Raw genomic sequence first — 17,918 nt, forward strand, 5'->3', positions numbered from 1 at the left:
CAGTAGTAACCATAGCAACAGCAGCAGCAGCAGGAGAAGGAGGAGCCAGGTGAGTGGCACCACCAGCAGCAGGAGCAGTGACAGCAACAGGGGCGTGCCCTGCGATGGGAGGTGTGGTTGGGAGAACACTGTGGGAAAGACAATTTCCTGCAGGAGCTAAGCCTGGAAACTTGGTCCTTGGGAAACACAAGATCTCAGTCAGACTTCCAAATAAAGTTCTCTTCCAGCCGGTCTGGCCCTTTTTGCTCTGCCCTTCCCCAGGGCTTTCTGCTTCTGCATGGCCACGGAGGCCCCTGTGGCCATGTTCTGAGCCTCACGGGGCTTTATCTAATGGGATGAACCTGGCTAAAGGGATTAGCAAGATGTCTTGTGGCTCCCACTTTTAATCTGCGGTGTTCAGCTGTCCCTTGTTGGCTGGGGAAGGGCCCGCAGAGCCCACACTGTGGACCAGCCCCAGCTGCGACTCTGTGGGCCCTGCCACCATGCCTGGGTCAACAGGGCTCTCAGGCTAGGGCAGGCGCATCATGGGCAGCCCCCTGTAGCTGCCTGCACCCTCCCTTGACCCTGTGCTACCAAGGGGTGAACTTGGCTGTGGGAGGCGGCTGTGCCGCACCCGACAAGCATGGCACTGCTGAAAGTCAAATTCGACCAGAAGAAGAGGGTCAAGCTGGCCCAAGGGCTCTGGCTCCTGAACTGGCTTTCTGTGCTGGCTGGCATCATCGTCTTCAGCCTCGGGCTGTTCTTGAAGATCGAGCTCCGGAAGAGGAGCGACATGATGAACAACTCGGAGAGCCATTTTGTGCCCAACTCCCTGATAGGGATGGGGACACTGGCCTGTGTCTTCAACTCTCTGGCCGGCAAGATCTGCTACGATGCGCTGGACGCGGCCAAGTACGCCAAGTGGAAGCCCTGGCTGCAGCCCTACCTGCTGGTCTGCGTTCTCTTCCACGTGGTCCTCCTCCTCGTGGCCCTCTGCTGCTTTATGACACAGGGCTCCCTGGAGGACACCTTGGCCGCCGGGCTGAAGAGCGGCATGAAGTACTACCGGGACACGGACACCCCCGGCAGATGCTTCATGAAGAAGACCATCGACCTGCTGCAGATTGAGTTCAAGTGCTGTGGGAACAACGGCTTCCGGGACTGGTTTGAGATTCAGTGGATCAGCAACCGCTACCTGGACTTTTCCTCCAAGGAAGTCAAAGAGTGAGTGGCCTTTCGTCCCCTGCTCAGAGCTCCTTGGGAGCCCAGGGGCCCAGGCCTCTCTTCAGAGCCCCTTCCCCGCCCCGCCGGGCTCTGTGTGCACTCGTGCTGTCTGCACAAGGGTGTGTGAGGTGGAAGGAGGAGACGGTGGTGCACTGGTTAAGTGCTCGACTGCTGGTCATAAGGCCAGTGGTTTGAGTCCATCAGCCGGTCCCCGGGGCCAAAGACTTAGCCATCTGCTCTGGCAGAGATTCTAGCTCGGGAGACCCGATGGCACGTGGGGTGGCTCTGAGTTGCCCTTGACTCGAGGTCAATGGTGGAGGGAGGCGAAGCCTATGACATCGCCCATGTCCTTACCATGTTTTGATTGACAAAATGGTAGCGTGCTAAGGCTGGACTGAGTGTTTGGGTGAGGTGAGAGGAAGGGAGCAGGTGATGTACATGGCTTGTGTAGGAGTCCCAGGGAGGAAGTGAGTGTCTGTGTCCCACCGTTGGGGTGTGCTTGTGACCCGGTCCCCTACTCGGAGCCATCATTGCTTCATCAGGAGCCCTGGTGGCATCGTGGTTCTTGGCTGAGCCGCACGGTCAGCAGTGGGCCTTCCCCACTCCCGGAGAGAGTGACAGTCTGGGACGCCCAGGGCAGTTCCACCCGTCCTGCAGGGTTGCTCTGAGTCTGCATCGGCTCCCATGGCAGTGAGTCTGGGCTTTAATTTGGCTTTATGTCTTGCTTGCTTGGAGTAGATGGATCCAGTCCCTGAAATGTCAGTTTTCTTCATGAATTCCTGTTTCCCTGTCTTTCAGCTCTGAATCCACATTCCCAAGAGGTCTGCCCTTGCAGATGGTGGGGTGGGGGGAGTGGGGGGAGGGGAGAGAACTATCAGGAGCTCTAAGCTTGTTAATTCGCTGTGTGACCTTGGCAAATCCCCCTGGGCTCTGCGTGGTGGTGGTGGTGGTGGCGGTGAATGCCCCCCAGTCAACTTCACCTCACAGCAGACCCTTGAGAACTCAGCGGCATTGGCTGGGTGGCAAGGAGGGCTGTTGGCTCTGCAGGGGGCACGCTGTCCTCCTCTGCCTGTGCGCTGAAGGGCGGCACTGTAACCGGTGATCTCGCAGGTCACCCCGTTCTGTTCTGAAGACAGAGTCGGTTCTGCTGATTAGATCGAACCCCTCCTGAGATGCACTCCTGGGAGCCCCAGGGGCACAGCAGGCTGCTAGCTACAAAGTCGCTAGTTCTAAACTGCCAGCCACTTCTGTAAAGTTACGTCTTGGAAACCCACCGGCATAGGTCTACTCTGTCCTAAAGGGGGTGACTCGATGGTCCTGAGGGTGAGTGTGAGTACAGCCTGGCAGTGTGTCTCACGTGTCCTTGGCATGTGGAGAACCCAGTCTGAGATGGGATGGAAGGAGAGGTCGGTGAGAGAGGAGGAGGGCCCTGGTCCATGCTAGAGACGGCGGCACATGTGCTAGTCCCAGCGGACCTCAGCATGGCCCTCGACTCCAGGTCCAGGGAAGGGCAGCCTGCTCTCCCCTCGTCTCTTCGTCCATCTCCGTCCACACCTGGCTGTGCGGCTGTTCATCCCCGGCTGTGCTTTGTTCTCCTCTGATTAAAGATGGCAAGTCCAGGAAGGGCTTGAACTCGGGACCTTGGGCATGGCAGCAGGGCATGCTTGGGGTTCAGATATGCGTGCGCCCAGCTTAGTGCGCTTCCAAGGGCAAGGAGTTCAGATTCTGGGTCAGTCCTTGGGATTTCGTTTCTTCTCCCCGGATGGGGATTATTGTTCCAAATCCCTGCTCGGGGAGAGGATTGTCAACCACTCTGGCCGTCTGAGAGGACAGATCTGCAGGGGCAGCACCAGGTGGCCTGCCCTCACGACTGTGAGCAGAGGGCATGGCAGAAGCAGGCTTTGGGAGCAGAAGAGAAGGAAGCTTTCCAACGTGTCCCCTGTCTTCCTCTGCCTAGAGTCAGTCCGTGGAGACACTTACACAGTCTCCCGGAAGTCCCCAGACCCTGCTTTGTCCCAGGCTGCTCCTCCCGAGTGGCCAGCTTCCCGAGGTTTGCAGGCCAGCACCCACTCAGCTGTTCACCCTGAGTGTTCACCCTGACTTGTTGGGGGTGAAAGGAGCTGACACCCATGGACGCTGGTAACCAATGTTTCTCTTCGTGGCCGAGGCAGGGCCTCACCCTCCACCGATCCTTCACTGACCTGCCCTCACCTCAGCGCAGCCGAGCACGCATCCCCGCAACTACAGCACACCTAGACCAGTGGTCCTCAGCCTGTGCGTCACACCCCTTTGGGGGTTGAACGACCCTTTCACAGGGGTCACCTAAGACCATCGGAAAACATCTATTTCCGATGGCCTTAGGAACCGAGACACCGCTCCTCTATCCGTCTCCAGGCGGGTCCGCCCACATGCAGAGACGCCCACATAGGAGTACCCGGCGTGAAGACTGTTACCCATGCTACACCATGCTTCAAGACAACATTTCATTTATTTGTACTTAGAAATAAATATTTCACAATATATAATTACATATTTTTTGATGAATCACTATTCTCATTGATGCTCCATTTGTAACAATGGAAATGCATCCTGCTTATCAGATATTTACACGACCATTCATAACAGTAGCAAAACGACAGTGATGAAGTAGCAACGATATTGTTATGGCTGGGGGTCCCCACCTCATGAGGCGCTGCATGAAGCGTGGAGGCATGAGGAATGGTGAGAACCGCTGCTCTTGACTGACACTCGCAGGTGCATGAGCCGCTCCGATGGGATGGCTGTGTCACAGTTCAGGGACCCTTGGGGGCTAGGTGCTTGGCTGCTAGTTGGAAGGCTGGGGATTTGAACTCACCATCGACTCCTCTGGAGAACACACCTGCCTGCAGGATTCCACACCCAAAGATGCCCACGGCCTCCAAGCCCATGCCAACTCAGAGCAAAGCTCCATTTTCTACAGAGGCGCGGCTGGTGGTTTCGAACTTTGGACCTTGAGGACTGAAGCCCAAATCATAACCACTATATCCCGAGGGCTCACAGCCCAGGGACCCTCGGGGGCCGCTGTGTTCTGTCCTGCGGCACTGCTAGGACTTGGAATTGACATGTTGACACACAATCATGTTCCGCTGCACGGCATCTGCCGTAGCCCTGAGCAGCCATGGACACTGTTCTTCACAAGGGACACCAGATGTGACCTCTATGTGGAGTTTGCTCTCTCTCTCTCTCTCTCATGTCCCTCTGTGTGGTATTTCCTGAGGCCACGTCCCCGGGAAGCCATTGTGTGCTGGTGTAACTTTCTAGAGAGCTGTTGTCAACATACAATTTGTAGAATGAAAATACCCTCTGCCTTTCCCAGAGCCCCAGGGCCCTGTGCCCGCGCTGTGCCAGCGACGAGGAAGGCATTCTCATCTCCCCAGACTTTTCCATGCAGGGTATGTGCACGGTACCCCGAGGGAGGCCAGGCGTCTGGGCTTGTGTCCAGAAAGCCTTGGGGAGTTAGTTGGCTTTGCCTCAGGGTCAGTGTCTGGGGCCAGTGCCTGGGTTGGGCTGCTAACCTCAAGGTCAGCAGTTCGAAGCCATTAGCCGCTCCACTGGAGAAAGATGAGGCTGTCTAGTGCCTTAAAGGGTGCCAGTCTCGGAAACCCACAGGGCCAATTCTGCCCTGTCCTGGGGGGTCGCGACGAATTGGAGTTGACTCGATGGCAGTGGAGTCTGATTTGGTTTAGAGACAAGGAACAGCTCTGTGCATGATTACAGGAATGAATGAGAGGATGTGGTCTGGTACTTCCCTCCACACAGGGGCCCTGAGGGGAAAGTGGTTTTCTGTTCACTTAGACGTATGATTAATATGTCTATGTGGCAGGGCTGGCTGACAGAAATCCTCCCCTGGAAAATAGAAAGTCGGCTTAGTTTTGTGAGCTGGCAGACTGTAGGACAGGAGATTCTCGGCAGGACCCTCAGGGCCTCCGATGGTGGAGTGGCCGGGGCAGGGACTAGCAGGAGGGCAGGGGAAGGTCCAGGGATATTTACCCTTCACCCCAAATCCACCCAACTCCCCCAACTGCCTTGCAGCCTGCTACGACCCCCTGCACTTTCGTAGGCTGATTTTGTAGGAAGCGGATTTTGCCAAGAGTTTCTTGAAAGGGTCTCAGGGTGGACCTGAACTTCTAACCTTCCACTAGCAGCTGAGCACACTCCTCATTTGCCTGCTCAGGGGTCTTTATCATTCCCTTCTGAACCCAGCCCAACCCAAACTCACCACCGACTCTCAGCAACCCCACAGGACAGGGTAGACCTGCCCCTGTGGGTTCCCCAGACCGTAGCAATTTACGGGGAGTAGAAAGTCCCATTTTACAGTCAAGGAGCGGTTGATGGCTTCGAACTGACGACTCTGCGGATCGCAAGCCTAGCTGCAGCCACTACACCACCAGGACTCCTTTCCCAGCCCATCCTTCTTCCCCGACCACGCTGGAGGACTCAGACAAAAGGCCGGGACTCTGCTTCTGGGCCCTGTACTCCGGGGCAGTGGTCCTAGAGCCAGGAGCTGGCTGGTCACAGTTCTCCAGGGTCCCTGGTCCCTGGTGTGGGCAGGGCTCGGCTGTCCCTTGCTTCCTGGGGGTCCCCTTCTCCCCTGCCTAGACTGGAGGGAGTCCAGGCCTCCTCTGGAGCATTTCCAGTGCCGAATCTGGGTTCTGCATGCTCAGGGGCTGCCTGAGGTGTCCCCCCGCCCCTCTTTCAGGTCCCCTAGGAAACTTTGAGTCTTGTGGCCTGGGAAACACTCCCGGATATAAATACCCAGGTCACCACCTAAGGAGATCGCCTCTGCCTGACTTTGTCTTAAGAGGACGAGAGGGCCCTTAATCTGTATTTGGAACAAGGGCAGGCCCTCAAGGAGACAAGCCGATGCTTCTTCAGGGGCTGGTGCCAGAGGTGAAGAGTCCTGTGAAGTCCCTGTGTGGGGCTCAGGCTGCCCAACCTCCACCATGTCAGTCCTGCCTCTTCCAGGCTGAGCTAGGCCCTGCCCTCAGGGAGCCCCAGCCTGAGGGGACACAGGCTTGGGAGATCAGCAAAGCAGGCTGTCCACTGGGGGTCAGAGAGCCCAGGGGAACAGCTGCAGACTGAGCACAGGTGAGAGCGCCCACTGGTCTTGGCCCACATGAGCGAGCGAGCGAGCGAGCGAGCGCAGGGCTAGTATGGATATGCAGGCTTTCTCTCAAGTCAGGGGCACTGGAGGTGCATATGGACAGGAGATGGTGGTCAGGAACTGGCTGGGACTGGAGACGGGACTCACTCTCTCCCAGGAAGTTTAGCTAGAAACAGGGAAGGTCTGAGGGGAATGTGGACAGGAGGAGGGACACGTACTATAGCTGGACTCTAGGTGGCCCTGGCTGAGGCCCTGCCCTGTTGGGCCCATGGGTCCTGTCCAGCTCTGGCTCTCCGCAGGTGAGACCTCCAGCCAGAACGCCCCAGGCCCCCTGAGAGGCACGTGTGTCCCAGCGAGCGCAGCTCTGGGACATGCAGACAGCAGCACATCCTGCCCCGTCGTTCCCTCGAGGAGCTGATGGCTCAGTCTCCGGTTTGCTTTTTCACTCTTTTCCGTTCTGAAAAGCCCATTGCGTTCTGCAGATGATTCTAGGTTTTGTTTTCTCAATGACCTGAGCTGTGTGTGTGTCTTGTCTTTTTAAATCCGACTTGCTTGATGTCCATCAATGTGATTGATCCCCCTCCCCCACCCTAGAATCAGCTTTTAGTCTCGTTGATGTTTCTGTTGTCAATGTCGTGGGTTTCTGCTCTTGTTATATCCTTCTCTCCCTTGCCTCAAGTCCTCCTGTCATTCTTTTTCTGGCTTCTGTTCACAGGCAGCCCTGGTGGCGTCTGGGTTACACGTTGGTTGCTAACTGCAAGGTCGGCGGTTCAAATCTCCCAGCCGCATTTTGAGAGAAAGAAGAGACTTTCTACTCCCATCGACAGTGACGGTCTCAGAAACACACAGGGGCGGGGCCACTGTCTAGATTAGTTGAGACGGACTCAATGGCGGTGGGTTTTAATTTAATTAATTGTATTGGATTCACAACAGTGAAAAAGATGGAAACCTCGTCAGTGCGAGAGCGGATACGGAAAGCCTGGTGAACACTCAGAGCCACACTGTGAAGCATCCACAGTTGTCACAGTGGCTGTGCCCGAGCCCCCGGGGCTCCTGAGCTCACAGGAGGCGGGCCAGGCCAGACCGTGTCTCAGCAGCAGGAGACAGCCAACCTGTGTCCCCGAGTGATAACCACAGTCGATAACCAGTTGGTGTGGAGCCAATTCAGACTCACGGAGACCTTGGCTATGTCAGAGTCAAATTGTATCCACGGGGCTTTCGGTGGCTCATGATTTGGGAGCTGATTTCTAGAACTTCCTTCCAACGTGGCCGGACCTCCACCCTCCGGATCAGCAGCCCAGCACAGTGACCGCTGTGCTACCCAAACCCAAACTCACCGCCAGCAGGTCACGAGCGACCCAGTAGGACAGGGCAGCATTGCCCGCTTTGGCTTTCCGAGGCTGTAAATCTTCACGGGAGTAGAAAGCCTCATCTTTCTCTAACTGTGCTACCCAAGGAGTAAGAATCTTGTCAATAAAATTGACTGCTGTCAAGTTGATGCCAGTCCACAGTCACCCCAAAGGACAGGGCCCATTGCCCCTGTGGGTTTCTGAGACTGTATATCTTTATGGGAGCAGAAAGCCTCATCCTTCTCCCTCACCGTGGCTGGTGGGCTTGAACCACTAACCTTGCAGTTAGAGCCCCATGCTGCACCCCAGGGCTCCCCGAGTAATAGTAACAATCCATGTCTGTTGCTTACCTACTACGTAAGGCGCTGCTCAGCATTCACACATATCATTTCAGCAGCCTCGCTCTACACGCAGGAAGCTGCGAGCTATGGAGATTGTCCAGAGGGAACGCTTGTGGTAGAGCCAGAGCCAACCCCCTCAGCCTGCCTCCAGCACCACCCTGCACTGCCAGTGCCTCCCAGGACCACCCGTGCTCCGGGCCGGGGGCCAGTCCACAGTGCAGAATCAGGGCACATAGGGACATGGAAACCCAACAAAGCTGCCGTGTGTAGCCTTCCGGGGGCCCTCATCCTCCTGGAGATTACAGAAGCAGAACCCGAAATGCCTTGGCAGAGCTCTAGACTCACAGGACACCATAGGACAGAGGTCTCCACTCACAGGACACGATAGGACAGAGGTCTCCACTCACATGACCCTATAGGACAGAGGTCTCCATTCCCCATGATATAGGACAGAGTTCTTGACTCACATGACATTATAGGACAGGGATCTCAACTCACCATGACCCTATAGGGCAGGGATCTCGACTCACCATGACACACTACAGGACAGAGGAGACCTGCTCCTTGTGGTTTCCAAGAATGCAAACCCTTTTGTTTTGAAATGGTTTTATTGGCATCTAATTAGCATGTCTCAGCTGTAAGTCCTTTGACTTCCAGTTAGCAGCCCACCTGGCGGGCAGATGATGTTTCCCCAGAGTTGTGCGCAGGGGCAGTATGTATTGTTCTCTAAACATACAAACCCCAAGCCAAGCTTGCTGGCCTGCAGCTGGCCCCAGGGCCCCCTCAGACAGTGTAGAACTGCCCTGTGGGTTTACCAAACCGTGGTTCTTTACGGGGGTAGAAAGTCTCGCCTTTCTCCTGCAGAGCCTCGTGGTTTCTTTATTTTATCGCGGCTCTTACAGCTCTTATCACAATCCATACATATATTCATTTTGTCAAACACATCTGTACATATGTTGTCCTCATCTTTTTCAAAACATTTTTTCTCCTTAAGCTCCTGACACCAGCTCCCCCTTCCCTTCCTCTCTCCCCCCACCTTGATAATTTATAAATTCTTTTTTTCCCCTGTCTTACACTGCTGTCTCATTTCACCCACTTTTCTGCTGTCTCTCTCCCTCGGGTGGGGGTCATACATCAATCACTGTGATCAGTTCCCCTACTCCCCACGCCCCTGCCCTTACCCTCCTAGTATCGCTGCTCCCCTTGTTGGTCCTTAGGGATTTATCTGTCCTAGATTCCTTGTGTTTCCAGCTCTTATCTGTACCAGGTACATGCTCTGGTCTAGCCAGATTTGTAAGCTAGAATTGGGGTCATGACAGGTGGGGAGAAGCATTAAAGAACTAGAGGAAGGTTGTGTGTTTCATCGGTGCTACACTGCACCCTGACCGGCTCGTTTCTTCCTTGTGACCTTTCTGGCAGTGGGTGTCCAATTGACTACTGATGGGCTTTGGGTCTCCACTCTGCCCTCCCTGTCTTTCCATTGATAGGCTTTTTGTTTGTTTGTGTTGCTCTGGATCTTTGATACCTGAGACCTGATTCCATTGACACCTCGTGATCACACAGGCTTGTGTGCTTCTTCCATGTGGGCTTTGTTGCTTCCCAACTAGAGGGTCACTTGTTTATCTTCAAGCCTTTAAGACCCCAGACACTGTATCTTTTGCTAGCCGGGCACCATCAGCTTTCTTCACTACATTTGCTTATGCACCCATTTGTCTTCAGCTATTGTTTTGGGAAGGTGTGCATCACAGAGTACCTGCTGGGTTATTAGAACAAAGTGTTCTTGAGTTGAGGGAGTACTTGAGTAGAGGCCCACTGTCCATTTGCTACCTTAATAATTAATAAATCTATGTCCATTGATCTAGTCCCCTATCAGTACATATAAATGTTACATATGTACATGCCAGTATTTAGACCTCGATAAATGTCCTATGCCTCCCAGTTATTTCCTCATTTCCTTTTACTTTCCTCCTGTCCCACTATCATTTTTGGCCTTCATTTGGGTTTTGGTAATTCCTCTTGGCTACATTGCCCTTGATTAGCACCCATACCCCCAAAGCATCCTATGCCCTCCTCACCATCAATTTTAGATCACTTATTCTTCCCTTGTCCCTGGGTTTGTTGGTACCCCCCGCCATTTCCCCCACATCTCCCTCTCCTGTGCCCCCCAGAACTGTCCATCCCCTTGTTCTCTCCTCTGGATCGTTCATCCCGCCCATCTTGTCCAGATAGACATGCAGAGACATATGCACAAAAAACAAAGCAGAGCAAAACATGACAAAAAAAGAAGACAGAAATAAACCAACAACACCAAACACAACAAAACAAATAAATAAAGAGAAAAAGAAAAAAGCAACAGCAAAAACTGAGAAGTCCTCAAGCGGCTCCAGGTCGGTCCCTTAACTTTTATGAGTGTTCTACACTCCAGTCCACTGGGGTGCCACGCCCTGCCCCCAAGTCCACCTTTGGCATTCCTCGGGGACTTTGCTGCTTTGCTCCCCTTGCTGCTCTGCTGCACACCCTCAGTGCTTCACCCGGTGCGGTGGGGTGGGATTGGGCACGTCTCCCACACCGTGTCCCCAGTGCTGTCCCCCTTAGCACTATGGGTCATTGAGGGACGTCATCGTGCCTCATGGTGGGGCTGGCCCTGCGATGCCCTCTGTGCCTTGGGTGTGCCAAGCCGGAGCATTGTCCTCATTGTCCTTGGTGGGCTGCGCTGGTTTCTTTTGTTTCATAGTTTTTATTTTTAAAAGTTTTCTTGGCACTTTGCCCACACATCATACAATAGTTTAACAGTATCAAGAGTTATGCAGTCTTTACTACAATCAAATTGAGAATGTTTCCCAACCCTGACTGCCCCCTGTACTATCATTAGTGGTTTCGAACTGCTGACATTGCAGTTAGCCCTACCTGTCACTCTCTGCACCCCCAGGGCCCTTGCTCCAAACATAAATGTAGACATAGGAAACTGCGGCTGGAGGCCCTGCTGGTTACCCGAGTCCCCCTGTTGTACAGAACACATCCTGCAGGTGACCAGGAGGCGCCCGTCTGGCTGGGCAGAGCCTCCATGCAGGTGAGCAGGCTGGGGCTTGGGCTGTGCCTGCCTCGTGGGTCTCCACTCCCACCAATGGCCCTGGGTGGCACAAGTGGCCACCCAGAGAGTTTTCAGTGGGCGGTCTCTTCAGAACTAGGTGGTCAGGCCTTTCTTCTGTGGTACCTGAGGGTTCATTGGGCCGTCCAGCCTATGAGCGGGTGAGGGGGTGCCTTCACCCTCTGCACCCCTGGTGCCTCCTCTCCACGGTGAGCCCTGGGCCGGAGCAGCCCTTCTGGAAAGCTTGCGGAGCAGATGGGGGGTAGTGGTGATTGTTGGTGACCTGCTTGGGTAGATGAGGTTGGAGAGGGGCTGGGGGTGAAGTCTGACAGCCCGAGAGACTGGCAGAGCCTGTCTGAGTGGGCACGGCTGCATTTCCTCCTCATGCCCCCTCTCTTGCTGACCAGCCTGGCCTCGCTCCTTCATTGGTGCCTTGGCTTAGCATCTGGGGGACCCTTTCCCTGCCAAGGACCATTTGGCGATGGATAGCACCACTAGGGGGCCATATTGATGCCCCCCTTAGAGGGCCTGACGGACTATCCACTTAGAACTAACCTGCTGCATTTGCCCAAGCATTTCATCACAGCTAATGCGAGGGCTGGAGCCGCCCCTCTCTGGCCAGGCTGTGGTGGTACCTGGTACTGAAGATTTTTCGGGTCTCACACGGCCTGCAGGCTGGACACCCCTACACCTGCTCTAGTGCTTAATTCCGGGGAGGCAGAGGTCCCACTGCGGGCGTGCCCACTGCTCTGTCTCCAGGCCGAGGGTGGCGGGTACACAGCAGGAAAGCAGCCCCGTGTCTGCCAGGGAATGCACCAGAGGCGTGTGCCCCCTCAGGCTCTCTCCGCTTCTCCTCCAGCCGCATCAAGAGCAACGTGGACGGGCGGTACCTGCTGGACGGCGTCCCCTTCAGCTGCTGCAACCCCAGCTCGCCGCGGCCCTGCATCCAGCACCAGCTGACCAACAACTCTGCGCACTACAGCTACGACCACCAGACCGAGGAGCTCAACCTGTGGGTGCGCGGCTGCAGGGCGGCCCTGCTGAGCTACTACAGCAGCCTCATGAACTCCATGGGGGCCGCCACGCTCCTCGTCTGGCTCTTGGAGGTAGGTGGGGGCCCACTGGGGCACGGGGACAGAGGGTGCCACCTGCCCACTTAGGGGTTAATGAGGTGGACCCTGCACCTCTCCCTGGTCCTTGACCAGACTTGGGACCCAGTGCCAACTCTTGGGCTTCTCCTTCATTGGGGGTAGAGTCTGTGGAGGTGAAACTGACAGCACCATCCACTGCTGCCTTGGAGAGGCCCCTCGAGTGAAGAGTGAGATGCCCGCAAGGCGGTGACTTTGCAGAAGCAGGTGGACAGGCCTTTCTTCCGAGGCAACCCGGGCTGGGTCATTCAGAGCCAGCAGCTGAAGGTGGAGCCCTCGGCAGCTCCCAGTCTGCGTCCTGTCCCTAAGGGCTGACCGGTCCTGCATGTTGCATGCAGTAGAGCTGGGCAGCCTGTGGCCTCTGTGTGCCGGCTGGGCTTGAGCAGTGTGTGCTGAGGCTCGCTCCGTGCCTCCACTTCTGAGGGCGCGGTGGCGGCGGCAAGTCATCTGACCTCCAAGTCAGAGGACCCCTGGTGGTGCTGCGGGCTGGGCACGGGGCCGCCCCGTGCAAGGTCAGCAGTTCAAACTCACCCGCTGCTTCCCGGCAAAAAGATGAGGCCGGCTCCTTCTGTGAAGGGGCAGGGGCAGGGGCAGTTCCACTGGAGATCAGCTTGCCCGCAGTGGGTTTGGTTTGGTCTGGTTGGAGATACCAGTCACCAAAGGCCTGTCACCCTAATTCTTTGTGGGTTCATCTCCTCCCTTCGGTAAGATCCTGTGTCCCCCACGCCCCTCCCGCCCCATTCGCTGTGTAAGCCACCCCAGTGAATCTGCTGCGTTTCTCATTGGTTGAAGAGCTGTTTCTAAGCAGCAGCTGTGTGCCGGGCACTGTCCGCGGTGCTGAACGGGCGTGTTAGTCCTAATGGGTAGACCAGGAAGGTACAGAAGGGGGCTCCGGGCATCTAGTTAAGCAAATCTGACAGCAGCCAACCTAGGCTCCAAAATGAAAAGCTACATACAACAGGGACGTCAGACTGGGAGTCTTCTCCCTTCAAGGAAGATCCTTGGGGAGTTTGCTTTCACTTTTGATGTTGGGACATTTTGTTGGGGACAACTCCTGTGACATCACTCACCCCACTGCCTCCCTGTACTTCCTGTTTCCAGTCCCCTCCTCCTCCTCCTCTGGAATGCCATCCTCCGCTAAATGCTGCCTCGATCTCTAGGTGCCCTGGTGGCAAAGTGACTGGACTGCCAACTGCAAGGTCGGCAGTTCGAAACCACCAGCTGCTCCATGGGAGAAACGCGGGGCTTTCCACTCCTGTGAGCAGTTGCAGGCCTGGGACTCCTGGGGCAGCTCTGTCCTGTCCTTCAGGGTGGCTGTGAGTTTGATTTTTTGCCTCAAATGGTGGAGCACTCTCAACTGCTCACACCTCACTAGTGTTGCTGTTCTTAACAACCAGGTGACTTCCCTACAACCCTGATTCAGGTGTGTTCGTGTAGACACGTGCTCCCGGCTTCCACGTGGACCACCAGACCTTTCTTCCCTGGCCCTATTGTGTGAACTCAGACACCTTAAGTTTGGATGAATTGTCCACACCAGCCACGGACTCCCGTCCTCTGTCCACATCACAACACTGTGCCCTGGGCTGGGCGACACCAATCTAGCTCCTCACACAGCCCGTGCCTGCACTCCAGAGAGGGAAACAGAGTCCATTCAGTGACGACTTGTGGGCTTTGAGTTCCCAAGGCCGAGCCTGGGGATGAGTGGGTGGAAGAAGGCGTGAGGCTCAGAGCTACGGGCCGGGGCCCCCTGAAAGTTCATAAAAAGAAAGCCAAACAGCTCATGGGGGTCAGTGGGCGAGCGGGGCTGCATTTACCCTCTCAGCTCACACTCACGGCTACAGGGGCTCGTGGGGCAAGGCAGGGGCTTCGCTGGTGCACTGCTTATGCATTCGGCTGCTGACCTGGAGGCTGGCAGTTCAGGCTGACCAGCTGCTCTGGAGGGGCAGTGACCTGTGAGGAGGCCAGCGTAGGAAACCCTATGGGGCAGCTCTCCTCCGTCCTGCAGGGGTCTGTGGGTTGGATGTGGCTCATTGGCCAACAGCAGCAGCGGAGTAAGGAGGAGCTCACAGGGAAGAGGGATTTGAACATCGCCGGCTTTTAGTCAAGGTCTCTGACTGGCACTTTTGTGATGGGCACAAGAGTGACTGAGCAGCCAGCAGAAACCCCAGGCCCGAGCGGTGTCCTCCTGGGGATGGGGTGTCAGTCCAGCTATAAGACTCATTCTAACTCATGAACCAAGTGCATGCTTCCAATCACAGAGGCCTCTTCCAGGAAAGCGAGAGGGAGATCCGAGAGGGCGCGCTTGTACCAGGAGGACTTCCTGGAAGAGGTAGCCTTTCCCACTGAAAAGCACCTTGTAAAACATCCAGTGGTCACTGACAACCGGAAACACGTTGGCGGTTATGATGACCAAGACCACAGCCATGACACCCTGTCCCACAGCATCCCTGCAGCAGTGTCTACAGTGTCCATGTGCTGCTGCTGTTCTAGGAGCTGGGGAGAAGGGTGACAGACTGGTAGGGCCCCCATTCAGGCTCTCAGGAGCAGATGCTCCCCTGCAGGCAGCCTGCACTCAACACAGCACTGGCTGCATCACAAAGACCCAGACAGCACACAGGAAGTGCGTGTCGTGTGGACACGAGTGCCTAACTGACCCGGTCCCTAGTAAAGGGGGGGAGCACTACCTGCCCAGCCGATACATACAGCCCTCGGTCCACCACGCGCATCACTGCCTTTGCGCCCATTCTGACTCCCAGTGGCCCCACAGGGCAGATGAGACCGCTCCTCTGGGTTCCTTGGACTATTGCTTCTTGGGAGCAGAAAGCCTCAGCTGTCTCCTGCAGAGCGGCTTGGGGTTTCAAACTGCTGACCTGGTGGTTTGCTTTCTAATTCCTGATGACGAGAGCAGCGGTTCGCAACCTTGGGTCACGACCCCTTTGGGGGTCCAACGACCCTTCCACGGGCTCGTCTGAGACCACCGGAAAACACATACTTCACAATATATAATTACATATTGTTTTGTGGTTAATCACTATGCTTTAATTATGTTTGATGATACTCAATTTGTAACAATGAAAATACAGCCTGCCTATCAGATACAGTGGCAAAATGACAGTGATGAAGTAGCAACGAAAATAATGTGATGGTTGGGGGTCAGCATCACATGAGGCTGTATGAAAGGATCTCGGCATGAGGAAGGTCGAGAACCACTGGCGTAGTGGGTTACTGGTTGGATACGAACCACAAAGGCGCTAGTTTGAAACCACTGGCTGCTCCAAGGGAGAAAGATGAGGCTGTGCATTTCCATGGAGTGACAGCCTCAGATCCCAGGGGCAGTTCCGTCTGTCCTGTGGGCTGCTGGGAGGCAGAGTGCACTTGAGGGCAGGTGGCGTTGAGGGTGCAGCTGGCAACGGCCACTACATCCGTCCTCACTAGATAGGCCTCTGCAAACAGCAGCACAGCGCCCTACCAGGCGGGCTCCCTTCCACAGGGACGTCCGCGGCTTCTGGCTCTCATGGCTGGTTGAGTGGCAGAGCTGGGGTCCCAGCCCAGGAATTCTGGCACTGGCACCTGTGTCTCAAGGGCCACCCATGGACAAACCCAAAGGACACATGACTAGCATCCTCCCATCCGTACATCCACCATCAGCCTCATCCCATTCGCAGGAGTAAAGAGACCACCGAGTCGACCGTCTGGAGCAAAGGAATGGCTCGTAGTGCGAGTTAACACAGAGTTGGCCCCAGCACTGTGCTGGGAGGGGGGCTGACGTTGCAGGGACGGTGAGGGCCCAGGGCGAGGGGGAGGGGGACTCACTCCACTCACTGCCGCCCAGTCCACAGGGACACACGGAGGCCCTCTGGGCCGGGGCAGAACTGTCCCGTGGGTTTCTGAGACTTGTCACTGTTGGGAGCAGAGACTTCTGTTTTCTCCCATGCAGCAGCTGCTGGTTTGGAACTGCTGGTCTTCCTTGCCAATTACAGCTGAACGTGTCACCAGGACACCAGGGCTCCGGGAGGGAGTACACACTGAGGGTCGAGTCGGAATGGAACTCAGGGCTGTTGTGTTCACGGCTACCCTGTCCTGGGGCAGAATGACCCCCTCGGGTTTCTCAGGCCGCCACTCTTGTCAAACCAAACCACTCACCTCGGTCGGCCATGGAGCTCGTTAACCACTGCTCCATGGAGAGAGGCGCCGGCCGTCTGTCTCCAGAGATGAGCCCTGGGGACCCCGGGCAGGTCCTCTCGGTCCTACAGGGTCACTATGAGTTGGCATCAATGTGATGGCATCGGGTTTGGTTTGCTTAAGGGAGGGACAGCGAGCCCTTGGAGATCCCAAGGACAGCATGCTCAGCAGCTAAACACGAAGGTTGAAGGTTCAAATCTGGCCAGAGGTGCCTCGGAAGAAAGGTCTGTGATCAGTGGCTGGGAACCCCGTGGAGGCATCTCACTGCTAACTTAACTAGAGCTGGGGTGCCGCCAGGACTTGCTGCCGAGGGGGCAACTGGGCAGGGGCAGAACACACAGGTGGCTCCTACAGTGCCCACTGCCCCAATCTTGAGCTCCCCTCTCTCCCTCCCACCAGGTGGCTGCCACCGTTGGGTTGCGCTATCTGCACACGGCGCTGGAAGGCGTGCCCGGCCCCGAGGACCCGGCGTGCGAGGCGGAGAGCGAGGGCTGGCTGCTAGAGAAGAGCGTGCCCGAGACGTGGAAGGCCTTCCTGCAGCGCGTGCGGCAGCTGGCCCAGGGCAACCAGGTGGAGGCCCATGGCGAGGAGGTGGACCAGGCCCCGGGGGCAGGCTGAGCACCCAGCCTCTGTCTCCCTCCCTGCACACGGGGCAGTCGTGGACACCAAACGTCCCGCTGAGTCTGGATCTCCGAGGAGGGCGCCGTCACCCAGAGACGCTTCTTGGTGGTGGGATTTAAGGGCCGGGGCTTCTGAAAACACTCGGACGTTTGCTGAACGATTGACTCAAGGTACGAACAATGAAGCACCCCCCTCCTCGTTTCCCCCTCCCGGCCCCCGGCTAGCCTCCAGGTGCCGCCACTTCCCTTTGGTCTCCAAAGCACAGGCCATTCAGCAGCATCTTCAGGCCACTGGCTGCACCAGAGAGCCCCTCCTCTTCTCCGCTGGCCTGGGATCTTGGAGCTGGGTCCTACTACGTCCAAAATGTCACTGGGAGTCTGAGAAACACACCACATGTCACTTAAAAAAGCAAAGCAACCATAGTTTTGTAATGCCATTCAGTGTAGCAGTGGAAGGTGGGCGACAGCCACGGCTCTCCAAGGGGAGGCATGCTTCCACGCGCTGCGGGCTCAAGAGGAGGAATGCCTGGGAAGCAGAGGGGTTCTCTCCCCTGCCCTGGCCACAGTGAAGGCGGGCTCGGGGGCCACACTCTCATGCCCTCTGCACTGGGCGGCTAGTAGGCACCACAGCAAGTCCCAGCAACAGCCAAGCCCCCAAGGGCAGGCTCACATCTGCTGGCTTGTCTGGGAAGGCGTTGGACTCTGTGAACCTCAGACAAGCAGGCCCTCTTTGGAGAACAGATCTCGCCTCTTTGGGGGGCCCCCTCCCGCCATAGGCGGCCACAACAGTCCCTGAGGAAGCCAGGAGTCCACAGTGGAGAGTGAAGGCCCCACCTCCACTCCC

General features: G+C 56.3%; 1 protein-coding gene across 1 annotated transcript; it reads left to right on the top strand.

Annotated features, from left to right (window-relative positions):
- The first annotated feature begins 622 nt into the window (after positions 1-622).
- PRPH2 (peripherin 2) lies at positions 623-17,072 on the top strand. The gene is made up of 3 exons (XM_075554100.1): positions 623-1,203; positions 11,984-12,230; positions 16,854-17,072. Exons 1-3 carry the CDS (start codon positions 623-625, stop codon positions 17,070-17,072), a joined length of 1,047 nt encoding a protein of 348 aa, XP_075410215.1.
- Positions 17,073-17,918: the final 846 nt, after the last annotated feature.

This window comes from Tenrec ecaudatus, chromosome 7 (assembly GCF_050624435.1).
Source record: "Tenrec ecaudatus isolate mTenEca1 chromosome 7, mTenEca1.hap1, whole genome shotgun sequence".
NCBI classification, from domain to species: domain Eukaryota; kingdom Metazoa; phylum Chordata; class Mammalia; order Afrosoricida; family Tenrecidae; genus Tenrec; species Tenrec ecaudatus.

What these genes read in the sequence shown, in the direction of transcription:
- PRPH2 (XM_075554100.1), top strand. Translation starts at nt 623, where the DNA reads ATGGCACTGCTGAAAGTCAAATTCGACCAGAAGAAGAGGGTCAAGCTG. An exon ending in TCCTCCAAGGAAGTCAAAGA is followed by an intron (nt 1,204 to 11,983) that starts GTGAGTGGCCTT and finishes CTTCTCCTCCAG; the next exon opens with CCGCATCAAGAGCAACGTGG. An exon ending in TCCTCGTCTGGCTCTTGGAG is followed by an intron (nt 12,231 to 16,853) that starts GTAGGTGGGGGC and finishes CCCTCCCACCAG; the next exon opens with GTGGCTGCCACCGTTGGGTT.